Source organism: Cebus imitator, unplaced genomic scaffold (assembly GCF_001604975.1).
Source record: "Cebus imitator isolate Cc_AM_T3 unplaced genomic scaffold, Cebus_imitator-1.0 Scaffold282, whole genome shotgun sequence".
In the NCBI taxonomy this organism is placed as follows: Eukaryota; Metazoa; Chordata; class Mammalia; order Primates; family Cebidae; genus Cebus; species Cebus imitator.
Window position 1 is genome coordinate 2,805,245 of NW_016107597.1, and position 18,495 is coordinate 2,823,739.

The 18,495-nt window shown below is 45.5% G+C and overlaps 3 protein-coding genes across 5 annotated transcripts; all 3 read left to right on the forward strand.

The window, feature by feature from the left end:
* The first annotated feature begins 2,495 nt into the window (after positions 1–2,495).
* Positions 2,496–4,119, forward strand: MAGEB3 (MAGE family member B3). The gene has a single exon (XM_017501617.2). It carries the CDS (start codon positions 2,557–2,559, stop codon positions 3,595–3,597), a length of 1,041 nt encoding a protein of 346 aa, XP_017357106.1. The 5' UTR covers positions 2,496–2,556; the 3' UTR covers positions 3,598–4,119.
* Positions 4,120–8,338: 4,219 nt separating this feature from the next.
* Positions 8,339–10,388, forward strand: MAGEB4 (MAGE family member B4). Its single transcript, XM_017501618.2, has one exon. The coding sequence runs from the start codon at positions 8,469–8,471 to the stop codon at positions 9,507–9,509; it is 1,041 nt and encodes a 346-aa protein (XP_017357107.1). The 5' UTR covers positions 8,339–8,468; the 3' UTR covers positions 9,510–10,388.
* Positions 10,038–17,965, forward strand: MAGEB1 (MAGE family member B1). 3 transcript variants are annotated; one of them, XM_017501620.2, is made up of 4 exons: positions 10,038–10,109; positions 12,493–12,598; positions 13,553–13,632; positions 16,386–17,965. In XM_017501620.2, exon 4 carries the CDS (start codon positions 16,446–16,448, stop codon positions 17,472–17,474), a length of 1,029 nt encoding a protein of 342 aa, XP_017357109.1. In that variant the 5' UTR covers positions 10,038–10,109; positions 12,493–12,598; positions 13,553–13,632; positions 16,386–16,445; the 3' UTR covers positions 17,475–17,965. The 3 variants fall into 3 exon arrangements, with proteins under 3 accessions (XP_017357109.1, XP_037584823.1, XP_037584824.1); XM_037728895.1 differs by lacking the exon at positions 13,553–13,632; XM_037728896.1 differs by lacking the exons at positions 10,038–10,109; positions 12,493–12,598; positions 13,553–13,632 and adding an exon at positions 13,179–13,224 and having other exon boundaries at positions 16,386–17,961.
* Positions 17,966–18,495: the final 530 nt, after the last annotated feature.

Below are 18,495 nucleotides of genomic sequence, written 5' to 3' on the forward strand. Positions count from 1 at the left end.
AAGTGAGGACCATTGGTGCTAACCAGGGAACCTCTCTCCAAAGAGGGGCCCGCCAAACAGTCTCACTAACCCTGTTTTCAGGTTTGGGAGGCCCCAGGTCATGGCCTGATAACATGCCTAGACTTCCCCTCTAACGACTATGGGAGGGGAGAGCTTTGGAGGTTGGCAGACTCCGCTCAGTAGAGGAATTCCTCTGTTCCACTAGTATCAAAGTGAGAACGCTGAATAGGGACCTAGGGACCACTGACTCCAGAACAGCAGGGTCCCAGAGTCTCACCTCCTGCTGTCAACCCTTGGAGACCCCGAGCAAGATGTGGCTCATTCTCACTTCCGCTTTGAAAGTGAGGCTATTGGCCTGACAGGTGTAGTAGCTTCAGTTGGCTCCACAGCCTAGCGTGAATTCTTAGAACTGATCTGGAGTAAAGGTAAGAACCCTGAGCAGGGACTGAAGGGATCACTCCTTGCCCATTATGAAGGGGGACCCACAAAGCCTCGCCCTTGCAGTTGACCCTGGGAGGTCCTGGTTGAGTTCTGTCTGGAAAGTCTCACAGAGGGAGCATCTTGGACCAAGGCAGCAGCCCCGGTTATTCAGTTGGAGGGGACCTGCACCTTAACTGGAGCCAAGGTGAAGTGTGAGTGCTAAAGGAGGGGATCTCTTCCCAGAAGGGTGTCAACAGAAAGCAGCAGCAGCCCTACTGGTTAGCATCCTACTGCTTAGCACCAGTGGTCCTTGTTTTTATTTATTTATTTATTTTTCAGACAGAGTCTCACTGCTGCTAGCTAGTTTAGAAGCCTCCAGACAGGGGTAGTCATAAGCGGGGCCCTGACTTCCCCATCTAGGAAGAGAAGCGTTCAGGGAGGTGAGGGTTTTGTTTGGAGGTGGGTGAATTTAGGTCAGTAGAGGGAGAAATTTCAGGCTATGATAAGATACCAAGGTAAAGACCCTGAATGAGAATCTAGGGACCAGCAACTCCAAAACAGTGGAGTCCCATGGAGTTCTACCCCTGTTGTCAGCCGTCAGTCCCTGGGAAGTTGTGAACAGATAAGATAAGGCTTGTCCTCACTTCCTTGGAAGTGCTTTGAAGGGGAGGATCCGGAGATGAGGGGCACAGCATCCTGTTGGCAGAAGGCAAATTCTCAGGACTCTTCTGGAGTCATGGTCAGGACCCTGAATGTGGACAAAACAGACTGCCATCCCCCAACCTAAAACTAAGAGGGCCACACTAAATCCTGCCCCTGAGGTCTTCCCTGGGAAGACCTTGAAGACTGTCTGACATCTATCTACCTGGAAAGTCTCAGGGAGGGAAGGGCCTTGGTTTCAGAAAGTAGCCCCAGTTGAGCAAGTGGAAGAGAGTCAGGGTGAGGGCCGTGAGTGATAATGAAGGAATCTCTGCAATAGAGGTGGCAACACAACGTCCCTGCACTCATTTTGCAAGCTCCAGGCAAAGGTATTCATAGGTGAGAGGGGGTCGTGACTTCCCTGTCCAGGGCCTTGTTCTGAGGCTGGAGGACTTAGGTTAATGGAGGGAAGTGTCCCACGACCTACTAGGAGTCAAGGTCAGAGACCTGATAGAAAACTAAAGGGAACACTGCCTCTAAAAAGTAGAGTCACACAAATTATCCGTCTTCTCTCAGCTCCAGGAAGCCTTGGAATAGCATCAGGCTGAGATGCTTCCTTACTGCCTAGAGAGTGACAGAAAGGGTGAACTAATTATGTGCCCCAGTTCTGCAGAGGGAAAAGCGAGGAGACCCAGAGCCTTACAAGAGTCACAGTGAGGACTCTGAATGAGGACTAGTGATATCACTCCTCCCACATAAAGAAGAGACAACAAAGAGTCCCCTACTCCCCACTTGCATCCCTGAGGTGGCTGGGCATGGAGGTCTGGTGTATGTGAACTCACCTTTCTTTTTCATAGCATTAGGTTGCTGAGGGCCTTTGTCTAAGGTGAGGGGCATCAGATCAGCAGAGGCAACTGTCTAGGTCCTACGTACAGACAAGGTGAGGACTGTGAATGAGGTGTCAGAACCCCAGTAAGCCCAGGAAAGAGTAGGTTTCCATAATGCTCTTAGCACCTAGTTCCTCCTGTCAGGGGTGGTCCCAAGGAGATGAGGACATTTGCTGGAGGTGTCAAACTTAGTGCAGCACAGAGGAGGGGACTCAGGCCCTGACAGTTTTTAGGATGGTCCTGAATGTGAGCTGAGAGAAACCTACCCCAGAGTAAAAGGAGATGCACAAGAACTAGACCTGCTGTGGCTCCTCTCAGCCCCAGTATACACAGAACAGAGCTGGCAGGCTACTGCCTAAGGCACACTTTAATTACTTTCACAGGGTTCTCAGAGGACAAACTGGTCAGAACAGAAACCCTCTGGGTTTCTAGAGCAGTGCTCTCACAGAAACCTGCAGAGGTGGCCTTCTTTTAAATCCAAGGTGGAGCCTCTCTGCTGAAGGTGCTGATTTCTTTTTCTCCTTCTCTCTCTCTCTCTCTCCCCTCCAGGTGCCTATATCACCTGCCCTTCTGCTGACAGTCCTGCCTGCTGTTCTTGACCATAGCCATCATGCCTCGGGGTCAGAAGAATATGCTCCATGCACCTGAGAAACGCCAGACCCGTGGTCAGACCCGGGGTCGCCAGGGTGCTAAGGCCACTGCAACTAAGGGGAAAAAAGTATCATTTTCATCCCCTCTTGTTTTGGGGGCTACTATCCAGAAAAAGTCTGCCGGTAGGTCAGGTAGCATTCTCAAGACGCCTCGGAGAGCACTATCCACCACCATATCGGTAAATGTTTCTCACAAAAAGCCATGCAAAGGAGCCAACAGCAAAACTGAGAAAAAGCAAAGCTCCTCTCAGGGCCTATCCTCCACTGTGCGGTCTCGCACAGATCCTCTAACCATGAAGACAAATATGTTGGTGCACTTCTTGATGGAAATGTACAAAATGAAAAAGCCCATTATGAAAGCAGATATGCTAAAAATTGTCCAAAAAAGGTATGAAAATCGCTTCCCTGAGATCCTTAAAAGAGCTTCTTTCAACATGGAAGTGGTATTTGGTGTTGATTTAAAAGAAATTGATTCTAGCAAGGACTCCTATATCCTTGTCAGCAAAATGGATCTCCCCAACAATGGGAGGGTGACTCGTGGCAAGGGATTTCCCAAGACAGGTCTCCTGCTGAATCTTCTGGGTGTGATCTTCATGAAGGGCAACTGTGCCACTGAGGAGAAGATCTGGGAATTCCTGAATAAGATGAGAATATATGATGGAAAGAAACACTTCATATTTGGGGAGCCCAGAAAGCTCATCACCAAAGATTTGGTGAAGCTTAAATACCTGCAGTACCGACAAGTGCCCAACACTAATCCTGCACGCTATGAATTCCTATGGGGTCCAAGAGCCCATGCTGAAACCAGCAAGATGAAAGTCCTGGAGTTTTGGGCCAAGGTCAATCAAACTGTCCCCAGTGCATTCCAGTTCTGGTATGAAGAGGCTTTGAGAGATGAGCAAGAAAGAGCCCCAGCTGCAGCTACATTCAATGATGGCAGTGATGCCATGGGCAGAAAATGTTCCAAGGCCAAGGCTAGCAGCTCATCCCACGCCCAGTGAAGTTGAAGCAAATTTTTCATTTTGTGGTTAATGAGGGCAGTCACTGTTCCAAGGAGTGAAGGGCTGGGTGTTACTGGAGGGAACACACTGTATAATACCTTTTTGTTCTAGTTCTAAATGGATAATTTGAAGATTTATCTGTATTTTGGGGAGTATTTTTCAAATGTTCCTTTTATTTAACATTATAATCTAAGTTTAGGATTCATATTAGTCACATTTGTTGTTTTTTTGGTTTAAGAGTAAAAATTTTGCTGTTTTGTAAACAGATTGAGAAAAGTTCCATCTTATTTAGTGATCTGGTGCAAAATAACCTGGAATTAGAATAAGCATTTCCTTGAAAATGTTTTTTTTTTTTAAAGGCATTAAAATGTATGGGATTAAGAAATATAGAAAGAGAGTAAGATTGTCAATATTTTGTTTCCTAAGTGTTTTTGTTCTGTGTTTTAATAAAATGGAAGATAAACAACCATATATGTCTGGCTTATCTAATAATGTAGAATTAAATCATAATAAATTAGACCTCATGCTCACACACTCATTTATTCTTCAAGCATTAACTGAGCATCTGCTCTTGGAAGGATCCATGCTAGTACTGGGAGGGCTAAGAAAAAGAAGACGTAGCAACTGACCTTAAAATTGCAAGGTCAAGAAGCAGCTATCATCTAAGGAAAATGGTGATATGCACTCTAAGACCAAAAGGGTAAGACCAAAATGATAAGAAGGGAGAGAGGTGGTTCTACATGGGAACAGTCAAGTATAAATTGTCTAATCAAGGCTGTGTGGGGCCTAAGGAAAGTGCAGGTCCCTCAATGGGAGTTACGTGAGGCTGCATGGTGGGCTGGATGAGGCTATGTATGGTGAGCTGGGGCCAGGCTGTCAGATGTTGCCTCTCAGAGATGCGAGACAAGGTTTGGAATGGGAAACAGTTCTTAACAGTTACTTGGGATCATGGATAAACCAGGGGAATCTGGGGCAGGAATGTATCCTGTGCTCTTGTTCCAATACAAATAAACACAGCACACACTAGGTATTTTGTGCACATCATCTCCAGCCACTTTCTGAGAAATAAGGGTAATATCCTCAAGGGAGATGGGAGGCCCAGAAGCCACTGTGCTGGCACTCCTGGGCTGGGGTATCTAGAGCCTGTTCCATGAAAAGCACATTCAATTAGGTTACCTCGTGTGGAATCTGGCATACTCTAGGCAAGGTCTAGTTTTTGAGAGGTGGTTAAATGAATGAAAATAAAAGTGGTTTAGATGGAAGGATAGTTGAAAGAGACGGAAGTTTTTGGTCCTCGAAACACATATTAGAATCTGTGTTGCATCTACTCAGGAAGTCTACCTCATACTAATATTGAGTCATCTATCAAGTAATGAGGAAATATTAATTAGTTTTCCTTTCTAAGTAGCACTTTGTCTGATAGGGCTTTCTTTGTCCTAGAATATGGTATAATCTTCGACATCTCCTGCATTGAAAAATAAGGCCCAGTATAGTGGATTGCAATGTCAGGGGACAAATTAATCACTATTTTATGTCTCAATACATCTCAAGTATTTTATATACATTGTATACATTTTACCAGTCCTACAAAACAGAGTTTATCAAACCCACTTCACAGAAAAAATGTCTGAAGCCCGCAGTCTGTTAATGAGTCCAATTTTTTCATGGCTGGTAAGTGACAGGACGGGGGCAAGACCCTTAGTCTGAATTAGTGTAAAGCACACTCTGTTCCATGCCTCCCAACCTGAGACTGTGTCCCCTTACTCACTTTTCTTCTCACTACTCCCAAATGTACATCAAGTGATAAGATTCTGTGCCCAGTTTGCTGGACTGGAATACAAAATCAAAGCAACAAAATTACCAAAATGATTGAGATGTGTGAATAAAGGAGAGAAAGACAATATTTGATGACAATATGATTACATAATCAAAGATAGATAAACTCAAAAGATCATGGGCTCACATTCTGTCATTCTGGACAGTTCCCCCTTTTTTTTAGGAAGTTAAATATTTTCCAAGAGAAATACATAAGAGGCTGGTAAAGAGAAGAAATAGATCAATGTGTTTCTTTCTCTGACAGTATGACTTCTATCCTGGGGCTTCTGCCTTGTGTTACAGCTTCCGTATCTTACATCACTTCTGGGACAGGGATGCATTGTCTGCAAGATTTGTTGTAGGGAAACTGGTCAAGACTTTTAAGGGATGTGGCATTTCCCAGGAAGTCATTAATTAAGGGACAAGAACCAAGAAAAAGACCCTCATATAGGAGGACAGAGCAGAGCAACATGCCAGACACAGTTCTTAGCCTGAGCATCTCCTCACTTATTCTTCAAAGTTGTTAGGGACTTGTGAGTTCCTGGACCTCAGGTCAGCAGAGGGAGGAGTCCCATTCTCTGACACATACCAAGTTGAGGACCCTGAATAAAGAATGAGGGAAGCATTCACCCCAATAGTCTTGACATGTGGCTGAACCTGATTTCTACTCCGGAGGTCTTAAGAAGGTAAAGACCATTATCTCAGGCTGGCTGACTCAGGTCCTTAGAGATAGGACTCCTAAGGTGTGCCAGGAGTAAAGTGAGTACCCTGAATGGTGCAGGAACCACCAAACCCCTATCAGTGTAGACCCCACAGAATCCTCCCTATTGTCATCTCTGAGAGATTCAGGCATGAATGTCAGACAGAGGCACCCTCATATCATCAGTAGTAACAGAGAAGGGAAGGTCTTGTTCTGAGGTGGGCAGTCCCAGCTCAGCAGGGAGAGGAATATTAAGCCTTCCTGTGAGTCAGATTTAGGATCCCGAGTTAGGAACTGAGTAGGACAATCCACCATAAGACCTCAACCTGTCTACCACAGCTGCCACTCTATGGGAGACCATAGTCAGTTATGTCCAGATAAGGCCACCCTCTTCCTCCTATCGGATCTCAGGGAGGTGCAGGCCTTTTAAACGGAGAGGTCTTGAGGTCAAAAAAGAGGGGAGCCCCAGGATCTTATAGGAGCCAAATAAAGGAAACCAAGTGAGAACTGAGGGGACTGCTCACCTCTAAATAGAGAGGACAACAGAGTCAAGCCCCCTGCATAAATCTTAAATTGCCAGGGCAACATGTGAGGCTGAGGCTTCACCATCCCTTTTTTTTTTTTTTTTTTTATACTTGACCTTCTTTTTTCAGAATAGTTTTACGTTCACAGCAAAACTGAGCAGAAAGCACAGAGAGTTCCATAGGCATCCTGTCCTCACAGGCACAGCCTCCCTCATATCAATCTCCCAACCCAGGGTAATACATTTGTTACAATTGAGTATACATGGACACATCATTATCACCCAGCATTATCACGTTATCAATTTAAGACAGAATTGCTTTACTGCCTTAAAAGTTCTCTGTGCCTCATCTATTTATCTCTCACTCTTCCCAACCCTTGGAAACCACTCAACTTTGTACTGTTTCCATACTTTTGCCTTTTCCAGAATGTTGTATAGATGGAATTATGCATTGTGTTGCCTTTTCAAATTGGCTTCTTTCACTTTGTAATATGTATTTAAGTTTCCTCCATGTGTCGTTGTGGCTTGATAGTTCATTCCTTTTTAACACTGAATAATATTTTATTCTGTTAATTTATCCACTCTTCTTCTGAAGGACATCTTGGCTGCTTTCCAGTTTGGGCAATTATAAATAAAGCTACTATAAATGTTTGCGGGCAGGTTATTCTGTGAACATACGTTTCAACTCATTTGGCTAAATAACAAGGAGTGCAGTTGCTAGATCATACGATAAGACTACGCATAGTTTTGTAAGAAATTTATAAGCTGTCTTCCAAAGTGGCTGTACCATTTTGCATGTCCACCAGCAATGACAGTGTGCTCCTATTGCTCCACATCCTCATCGGGATTGGGGTTTTCAGTGTTTTTGATTTTGGCCATTCTTATAGGTATGGAGTGGTTTCACATTTCTTTAATTTGCAAGTCTCTAATGACATGTGATGTTGTGCATCATTTCATGTACGTATTTACCTTCTGTATATATTATTTGTTGAGATACTTGTTTATATCTTTTGCCCATTTTTAATAGGGTTGGTCAGTTCTTATTGTTCAGTTTTAAGACTTTTTTGTATGTTTTGTTTAACAGTCCTTTATCAGATATGTCTTTTGAAAATAAATTTTTCCCAATCTAGGAGTTGTCTTATTCTTTGTGGTATCTTTAGCAGAGCAGAAGTTATAATTTAGTGAAGCCCAGATTATCAATTTTTTTTCATAGATGCCCATCACATTTTATGTCAGAACAAGAAAAGGTGAAATTCTTGGTCTGAAGTCGCAGTTATCAGTCAACAGAAGAGACAGTCCACAACCCTGCATGGAGTCCAGATGAGGAACCTGAGTGCAAACTTGGGACCTGAGGATCCATGGACAGAGAGCACTAAATGCTTCGAAGCAGGGGTGATGGGTTCAGGTGTTCCTACATTTCTCTCATCTGGGTCCCATAAAAACTTAAAGATTCACCTTCACAATACCAATAGAAGGAGACTGAGGCCCTGCCAAGAGCTGACATGATAATTCTAAAGGTAATCAAAGTGGATCCTTTCCAAGCCAGAACACAGAGAGAACCCAGTCAGCCCCCGGCAGGGTTGGCAAGCTGCAGCCTAAGGCACATTGTAACTTCCTCAGCTGAGTTCTCAGAGGACAGAATGACTAAGAACAATAGCCCAGTGAATAGTTAGAACAGTGTTCTCAAGGAATCCTGCAGAGACGGCTTCTGAAAAGCCAAGGTAGTATCTGCCTGCTAAAGGTGTTCTCAGGATCTCAATCTCTCTTCTCTAGGCACCGCATCACCTGCCCTTCTGCCTACACTCCTGCCTGCCGTGCCTAACCACAGCCATCATGCCTCGAGGTCAGAAGAGTAAGCTCCGTGCCCGTGAGAAACGCCAGCGGGCCCGTGGTCAGACTCAGGATATCAAGATTGCTCAGGCCACTGCAGCAGACAAAGAAGAGTCTCATTCCTCTTCCTCATCTGTTTTGGGGGATATTCCCTCCAGCTCCCCTGCTGCTGGCATTCCGCAGAAGCCTCAGAGAGCACTATCCACTACTGGTGCTGCAGCTATGTCATGCACTGGAGCTGATGAAAGTGACAAGAGCCAAGGTGAGGAAAAGGCAAGTTCCTCCCAGGCCTCAACATCCACTGAGAGCTCAATCAAAGATCCTATAACCAGGAAGACGAAGATGTTGGTGCAGTTCCTGCTGTACAAGTATAAAATGAAAGAGCCCACTACAAAGGCAGAAATGCTGAAGATCATCAGCAAAAAGTACAAGGAGCACTTCCCTGAGATCTTCAGGAGAGCCTCTCAGCGCATGGAGCTGGTCTTTGGCCTTTCCTTGAAGGAAGTCAACCCGACCAGTCACTCCTACACCCTCGTCAGCTTGCTGAATCCCACCAACGATGGAAACGAGAGCAGTTCCTGGAAATTTCCGAGGAACGGGCTTCTGATGCCTCTACTGAGTGTGATCTTCTTAAATAGCAACTGTGCCAGTGAAGGGGAAATCTGGGAATTCCTGAATGTTTTGGGGATCTATGATGGTAAGAGGCATATCATCTTTGGGGATCCCCGAAAGCTTATCTACCAAGATCTGGTGCAGGAAGGATATCTGGAGTACAAGCAGGTGCCCAACAGTGATCCCCCACGCTATCAATTCCTGTGGGGTCCAAGAGCCTGTGCTGAAACCAGCAAGATGAAAGTCCTCGAGTTTTTGGCCAAGGTGAATGATACCAACCCCAGTAACTTCCCACTCCTTTATGAAGAGGCTTTGAGAGATGAAGAAGAGAGAGCCACAGCCCGGCCCAGAGTTGCAGCCAGGCGTGGCACTACTGCCATGACTAGTAAGCATTCAAGGGACACATCCAGCAGCTCTTCCCACCCCATGTGAGATCTAAGGCAAATTGTTCAATTTGTGGGTGAAAGACCTGCTGCCTTCTATGTTCCTGTGCTGCATGAATAACTTTGTTGAATTTTCTTGTGATGCTTCTTAAAATAGAAAGTTTATTTAGATTCAGAATATAAGCTTAGAAATGGCATGCATCACACACTTATTGCTGTTTATCAGGTTGGTTTAGTAATAAGAGTTTGGTTTTTGAAATACAAATAGAAAATCTGAAAATCATTTTTGTGATACAGAGCAAAATAACATGGCATTGGAATAAGGTTATCTTTAGAAATTTAAAATAACGCCACAATAAAATAGGTAGAATCTGAAGACAGAAAGAGAAGGAAAGCAAAAGTTGGTTTATTTTTGGTTTATCTTACTCCATTCAGTTTTTTGTTGTTCATAAATTTAAAAGTTACATACCTGGTTTGCTTAGATTATTCAAGAATGTGGAGGCTTGGGCCAAGGTCAATGACAGTGTCCCCATTGTCTTCCCTCTATTAAGAGAAGACTTTGAGACATGAGGCAGACAGTGTTGCAACTGGGCCTGGCATGTTCCAGTGTGATGTCCAGCAGTGTCTCCCACTCCTTGTGAAGTCTGAGGTATATTCTTTACTTTTAATTAAAGAAAATATTAGCCTTCTAATTAATGGAGGGCCAAAGAGGAGTTGGTGGAAACACCATATATAATATATTTGTATGTAAAATGATTTATCTTTTCATTTTCCTGTATTTCAGTGTTCTTTCTTTTAATTGTATAATTATTTAGTTTCAGAATTTACGTTTATGAATGGCATGAATCACTTATTTATTAAAATATGTCACGTTGAAGAACAAGAACTTTTGCATTATGTAAAACAATTTAAAATCTTTAAATCGTTTGTGAAAAGGAAATTACCTAGCAATAAAGTTGGTGGGATCATGAAATAGAGAAAAAAAGTAAAATGTGGTCAGTTCTTGCTTTGTTTATTCCTTTTAGTCTTTCTTTGTAAAACTGAAGTATATGTATCTGGATTGGGTTAGCTTTTTCAGGAATGTGGGAGAAATTAAATAGCAATACATTTGACTTCCTGCTCACTTGCACTTTAATTGTCCAAATATTAATTGAGCAGCTGTTCTTTGGAGGGCTCCTAGCTAGTACTGGATAAGCAAAAAAAAAAAAAAAAAAATTAAAATCCTGCCCATAGAATTTTAGAATTCAACAGCAGCTATCACATAATGAAGGTGATGAGATAGTCCCTAAGACCTAAAGACAGTTGAAAAGAGGGTATAAGAAGGTGGGGTGTTTCCAGCAGAAGAATCTAGTGTAAATGTCCTAAGCAAGGTAATTGAGACTCTGGGAAACTGAACATACTGCAGTAGGAGGTAATTTTATGTTGTTGCGTAGTGACCAGATGGGGCGCACCGAGCAGGGGTCACACACTCAGATGATGGATCTCAGAGTTGAGAGTTAGAGACTGGAATGAAAAATTGCCCTTAACAGTTACTTTGGGATTGTGGAAAAACCAGAGGGAATCTTTGCCTGGGGCAGGGATAGAAAATGGCCTGTGCTCTTGTCCCAGTGCAAGTGAATCCAGTACACAAATTAGGTGTTTTATGCACATAGTCCCCAGGGTGTTTCTGAGAAATAAAGGTGATACTCCTTTAAGACTGGAAACTCAAACGCCACTGGGCTAATACTCTGCCATCAGCTGGGGAGCCAGAATCCATTCCATTAAAAGAGCATTCATTTTTCTTTTCTTTCATGTTTTTTGGAAATTTTAAGAGAGATCTAGATTTTTGGTGATGGTTAAATAAATGAATATAAGAGTGGTTTGTATGAAAGGCTAGAGTTGGTCTTTGAAGCAAACCCTAGAAGGTTTGAGTTGCTTTCAGCTGAGAAAGACAACTCCACACTCAAACTATGATTCAATATGGAAAAGATACTTAGAGTTTCTTTGTAAGCTGCATTTTGGGCTGATTTGTAGTTCCACGTCTTAGAATGCTATATATTCTTTCTTACCACTTGGGCTTAAAAAAAATCAGCAGGATGGATGATTTCTTCTGTAGTTGAAATAATCATAGTAATAAGCATTGTTTAAAGTCTCAGTGCACTCCAGGGCTTTGCATACGTTAACCACATTCTACCAGTCCTACATCACAAGGCTTATCAAGCCCATTTCACAGATGCAGAGCCTAAGGCTCATAGAGTTTGGTAACGTGCCCAAGTTCATACAGCTAGTAAGTTATAGGGCTGGAACTAGACTGCTGATCTGAATTCCTCTAGAGCCCACACTGTTCCACTCCTCCCAAACCGAAGCTTACCACAAGTTGCTTAATTCATTTTCTTCTGCTAACCCAAAGTGTATCTCAGGTAAGAAAGAAGAGGTCTCTATGTCCCAAACACTGGATTGGAATACAAAACCAGAGCAAGAATAATACCAAAATTATTGACACACGTGAGTTAAAGACAGAAAGAAATAATACTCGGTGACAATATGATCATCAACAGAAGCAAAATCAGATAGCTTCAAAAGATCAAAAGATTGCAAAATCATCCGGCTTCACCCTTTTCTGTAGAAAGTAAGTCTTTCAGAACTACCCTTTGGTTGGCGAAGTGAAGGAACAGATCAGCATGCTTTTTCCCCTGAGAGCACAACGTCTGTCCTAAGCTCTCCACCTTCCGTTTCAGTTTCCCAATGTCACATCACTTCTGGGACAGGGACCTCTTCTCTGCAAGCTTTGCAAAGAGGAAATTGGTCAAATTTTTGCAGGGATGTGACATTTCCCTGGAAGACTTTGATCAAGAGACAGGAGCCAACATGAGAAACCTCATGAATGAATAGTGGGGAGAAAACCGCTCCAAAATGTAGGGTTTCATCCAGAGTCTTCAGGAGGGTGACCTCAGTTCAGTAAATTGAGGAGTCCCAGGTTCTGATACATATAAAGGCGAGGAGCAAAACTGTGGAGTTCTATTGAGGCCTGTCCTTACTATCTGTTCTTGCAGGTTGCAAAAGAACTATGATTATATGAGGATCGTCCAGAATTCCAACTAGAAATTCTCAGGAAAACAGGACCTTGATGTGAGAGGAGCAGGTTCAGGTAAATAAAGGGTGGAGTTACAGGTTTGCTCACTTGTCAAGGTGAGGGCCTGAATGTGGACTAAGGGTTGCACCCACACCATAAGAAGAGGTCTCACAAAAAGCCCCAGGTGGGGATGGCAGGTTGATTTCTGCCTGGAAAGTCTCAGGGAGGTCACTGGTTCTGTCTACTTAGGGCAGCGTCAGTTTCACAGAGGGAAGAGGCTGAGACTCTAACAAGAATCACTGTAGGACTCTTAAGTGTTATGAGGGGACTCCACCAGCAGACAAGACCCCTCAGAATTCATCCCGTTTTGAAGCACCAGAGCTATGTGCCTAAGGTGCCTCTCATTTCTGCCTGGAAGGTCTCAGGGAGGAGAGCATCAGGCCCTGAAGGGAGTCGCTCTAGTTCTGCCTGGAGAGGAAACCGGAGCCAGAGTCCTAGTGAGGACTCTCAGTGCTGATGAGAAGACTTCTCCCCAAAAGAGGGACATTCACAGAGTCCTGCCACTGCTGTCAGACCTGTGAGGCCCAGGCAGGGGTGGCCTGTGTGGCACACTCAGATTTCCACTGTGGGTTTGAGGGAGGCTGGGGTATTGTTTGGAGGCTGGCGGAATTGGGTCAGCAGGTGGAGTCATCCCAGGCTGCTAGATACTAAGGTAAGGACTCCTAAGGGGTACGTAGGGATTAGCGACACTAGAACAGTGACCTCCCATAGCATCATGCTCCTACCGTCACCCTTCAAAGGCCCCAGGCTGCCGAATGTGGCTCATCCTGACTTCCGCTTTGAAGGCAAGGACCCCAGCAGATGTGGTTCATCCTCACTTCCATTGTGACGGCAAGGAGCCAAGCGCGGATGTTGCTCATCCTCACTTCCGCTTTGGGGGGGGGCGGGAGTGGGAGGGCGGGGGAGCGGGGGCCCCGGGCGGATGTGACGGGGACGGGGCGGGCCCCGCGCGGATGTGACTTATCACTTTCGCTTTGAAGGCGAGGAGGCGAGTCACCGATTAAGGGGCGCAGCGTCTGGTAGGCCGACGGTGAATTCTCAGGACTGGTCGGGAGTCAAGGTGAGGACCCTGAGTATAAATTGAAGAGACACCTTCACCCGTAGCAAATAGGGCCCCATTAAGTCCCGCTTTTGTGTTTGGTCCTGGAAGGCCTTAGGCAACCAGATGGGTAGCAACCTGACTATCTCTTCGGTGACTCAGGGAGATGAGAGCTTTGGTGTAAGGCATATAGACTCAGGTCTATGGCGGGAGGAGTCTTAAACCCTACTAGGAGTCATGGACAAAGTCCTGTGTGACGACTGAGGGAGTCGAAGACTCCCGAACAATGGGGCCAAAAGTCCCGCCGCTGCTGTCGGCACGCACAGGCCCCAGACAGCCTTGGCGGGATGTGGCTCGCTATGATTGTGAATTTAGGTCCAAGGAATATGAGGACCTTTGTCTACGGGGCATAGCCTCAGGACCATGTGATGGGTGGAGTCTCATAAGGAGTGCCGAGTGGAGGTGGAGACCGTGAGTGCGGAAATGGGGGCCACTCAATACACAAGGGAGAGAGCCGCACCTGATGCTGCCCCTGGGAGTCCCAGGCCAGAGCTGGTAAGCCCAAGTACTCCCTGTTCTGTCTTCAGGGGCTTAGGGAGAGGAGGACCTTGGTTTAAGGCCTCGCTGCCCCAGTTCAGTAGAGAGATGGGAGTCATCCGCTGTGACAGGTGTCAAGGTATAAATTCTGTATGAGGAATGAGGTAACTACCTAGTCCAGAACAGGTGGGAACACACAAAGTCTTAACTCGTCGTTCATTCCTGAGAAGCCAGCGTTAGAGCTCTCAAGTTGAGATTCTCCTCATTTCCTTCAGGGGTTGTTTCAGGTACATAATGGCTTTGGTTTAACATGAAAGCCCTTCTTTAGTACAGGGAGGAGGCCCAGTTCCTAATAGATGGTGATACTGAGAAAGTATGAGGGGACCCCTCCAAGAAAGAAGTAACCCACTTAGAGCCCTATCCCCACTATGAGACCTGGGAGATCCAGGTATGGTGATAAGATGAATCTCACTCACTTCTTCCTAGAGCATCTCAGGGAATTGAGGAACTTCATCAAAGGGGGCAGCCTTATGCTAGCAACTAGAGGATTCCCAGGTAATTCCAGGAGTCAAGAAGACCCAGAGAACCGGGGGAACCACTCATCCCATAACAGTGAAAGAAACAGAATTCCTTCCTGATTTTCAGTCTTGGGAGACGATGGGCATTTGTAACCAGATGAGAAAAATTTCACTTCTTCCTCAGGGAGTCGCGGCGGGGGGGGTGGTTTGTATGACTGAATAGGCATTAGATCAAGACAGAGAAGATACTGAGGGAGGAATAAGAGGAGCACTGATCCAGAAAGTGGGGCTTCACAAAGTTCCACCCCTTTCAGCCCTGGGAAACCTCAGGCAGAAGTAGCCAGATGTGTCATCCTCTCAAGTCTAGCCCTGGGTACTCAGAGAGGTGAACGCATTTGGATGAGGCTGGAAGAATCAAGTGGGCTTAGAGAGGAGCTCAGATTCTGCCTGAGTGAAGATTAAAGAGAACAACAACCCCAGAACACTGGAGCCCGTTAGAGTACAGGGTGACTGGATGTGACTCATGCTTTCTTTCATCTTGGGATTATGAGGAAATGAAAATCTTAATCTGATGCAAGGGGTCTCAGGTCACCAGAGGTAGAATCTCCAGATTGTGCCAGGACTCAGAGAGAGGACTTGAGGGAACTTCCACCTCATCAGTGGGGAGCCCTCAGAGTCCCTCTTTATTGTCAGCCCTAGGAAGCCCCAAGCATAAATGTCAGAAGTGCCCCTAAATTCCTCTTCAGGATTAACAGAGAAATGAGGGTCTTAGTTAGATGGGTTAGCAGGAGGAGTGGGAGGCATTTTAGGCCCTCCCAAGAGTCAAACTGGAGACCTTGAGTGAGCACCGTAAGTGGGGCTACACATCACAGAGCTTCAACTTGCCAGCCACAGCTTTCAGCCTCTGGAGAATATGGGCAGTGTGGCCAGACACAGCCACCCTCATTTCCTCTGCTGGGTCTCAGTCAGATGTAGGCCTCACTATGAGTAAATGTCCTCAGGTGTAGAGAGAACGGAGCCATAGGCCCTTCTGGGAGTCAAAGTATGGGCCATGGGTGTGGAATGAAGGTACCATTCATTCCCCCAAGCCCCAACCCATACCTCAAATAGAGGAAAAGCAATGATGCTAGCTCTGTCCATGCACTTTGCTCTCAAAGGACCTGGCCCAGAGTTGTCAGGCTGAGACTTTTTATTTCTTTGCATCAGGTCTAAGGGAGGTGAGAGCTTAGTTCTGAAGATGCAGCACCAGTCAGCAGAAGAGAGGTTCTCAGACCTTAGCTTTTGATGAGATGAGGACTCTGAATGAAGACTGAGGTCCAGCTACCCCAGGACAGAGAGGGTCCCACAGAACTGTCAGCACTGCCACCCCTTCTAGCCCCCAGCAGGGATGGTGGGCTGAGGCAGTGCCTCATTTGTCTTTGGTGGATTCCAGGGAGCTTTGAAGTGTCAGCTTCAGAGCAGCACAAGAAGGCAGTCCCAGGCCCTTCCAAGAGTAGATATGAAGATACTGTATATGAACTGAGAGGGCCCTTGAACACAGAGGGAGTCTACACTGCCAGCCTCTGCTGTCACCCAGTCAGCCCCAGGCAGGATTGGCAACAAGATCCTAGTGAGTTCCTAGAGCAGTGCTCTCAAGGAAATCAGTAGAGGTGGCTCTCTAAAAGCCAAGATAGTACCTCCCTGCTGCAAGTGCTCACAGGATCTCATTCTCTTCTCCAGGTCCCACATTTGCTGCCCTTCTGCCCACATTCCTGCCTGTTGTGCCTCACGACAGCCATCATGCCTCGGGGTCAAAAGAGTAAGCTCCGTGCTCGTGAGAAACGCCGCAAGGCACGAGAGGAGACCCAGGATCTCAAGGCTGCTCAGGCCACTGCAGCAGAGAAAGAGGAGTGCCCCTCCTCCTCTCCTGATTCAGGGGATACTCCCACTAGCTCCCCTGCTGCTGGCATTCCCCAGGAGCCTCAGGGAGCCCTACCCACCACCACTGCTGCTGCAGCTATGTCACCCACCAAATCTGATGAAGGTGCCAAGAGCCAAGGTGAGGAAAATGCAAGTTCCTCCCAGGCCTCAACATCCACTGGGAGCGCAATCAAAGATCCTATAACGAGGGAGGCAGGACTGCTTATGCACTTCCTGCTAGATAAGTATAAAAGTAAAGAGCGCATTACGAAGGCAATCATGCTGAAGTTTGTTGATGAAAAGTACAAGGATCACTTCCCTGAGATCCTCAAGAGAGCCTCTGACCGCTTGGAGCTGGTCTTTGGCCTTGATTTGAAGGAAGACAACCCCCGTGGCCACACCTACACCCTCACCTGCAAGCTAGACCTCACCAATGATGGAAACCTGAGTGGTGATTGGGAATTTCCCAGGAACGGGCTTCTGATGCCTCTCCTGGGTGTGATCTTCTTAAATGGCAACTCTGCCACTGAGGAAGAGATCTGGAAATTCATGAATACATTGGGAGCCTATGATGGAGAGGAGCACCTAATCTATGGGGAACCCCGGAAGCTCATCACCCAAGATCTGGTGCAGGAAAAATATCTGGAGTACAAGCAGGTGCCCAACAGTGATCCCCCACGCTATCAATTCCTGTGGGGTCCAAGAGCCTATGCTGAAACCACCAAGATGAAAGTCCTCGAGTTTTTGGCCAAGGTGAATGGTACCACCCCCCGTGCCTTACCATCCCATTTTGAAGAGGCTTTGAGAGATGAGGAAGAGAGAGCCCGAATTCAATCCAGTGTTGCAGCCAGGCGTCGCACTACTGCGCGTTCTAGAGGCAGATTCAGCAGGCCCTCCCACCGCATGTGAAAACTAAGGCAGATTGTTCACTTTGTTTTTGAGGCAAGATGCCAACCTTTTAAAGCAGTGAGAAGCCAAGATAGAGCTAGAGAGATCATGATACATAGCTTCTTTGTGTTCCTGTTAAACATTAGTATCTTTCAAGCGTTTTTCTTTAAATAGCATGCTTATTTAGAGTTAGAATCTATGTCTATGAATGACGGATTACACATTTATTGGTGTTGCCAGATTTAAGCATAAGAGTTTTGATATTCTGTAAGACATTTTTGAAATCCTTGAATCTTTTTTGGGAAGAAGAAGAAGAAAGCATAGCGTTAGAATAGAGATTTTCTCAGAAATGTGAGAGAACCTCACACAACATAATTGGAGTCGTAAAATAGAGAAAGCAAACAAAGCGTGTCAATTGTTTTCTTCATTCACTTTTGTTTTTGTAAAATCCAAATATATACACCTGGTTGTCTTTAAGCTTTTCAAGAATGCAAATAAATAGTAATAATTATGTTCCTTGTTCAGTGGCTCATTTATTCTCATCGTAAATCGAGCATCTGCTCTTAGTAAGGCTCTGTGATAGTAGTGATTGTTTAAAGAAGACCCTTCCCCTGCACACAGATTTTTAGTCTTAAGGACAGTTATTTAAGGGAGATGGTGAGATACACCCTACATGTACAGATTTTTTTACATAAAAAATCACGCATATAAAAATAGACAAAAGAAGTGAGGATGATGGGAGAAGGTTCAGATAACAGCAGTCAAGTGTAAATTTCCTTAGCCAAGGCACTTGGTGGTATGGGACAATGCAAGTCCCTCGTTGGGAGGTCATTTTAAGTTTGCTCCATGGTGAACTGGGTGAGATTGTGATAATCATAAGAAGGTGCAAAATCCTCAGATCATGAGCCTTAGAATTGAGAGACTAAGCCTGGAAAGGGAAACTGCCCTTAACAGTTATTTTGGGATTGTGGGTAAAGCAGGTAGATCCTGTGTCTGGGGTAGGAGTGGAAGAATACAGTGCTGTCGTCCCAGGGCGGTCAAA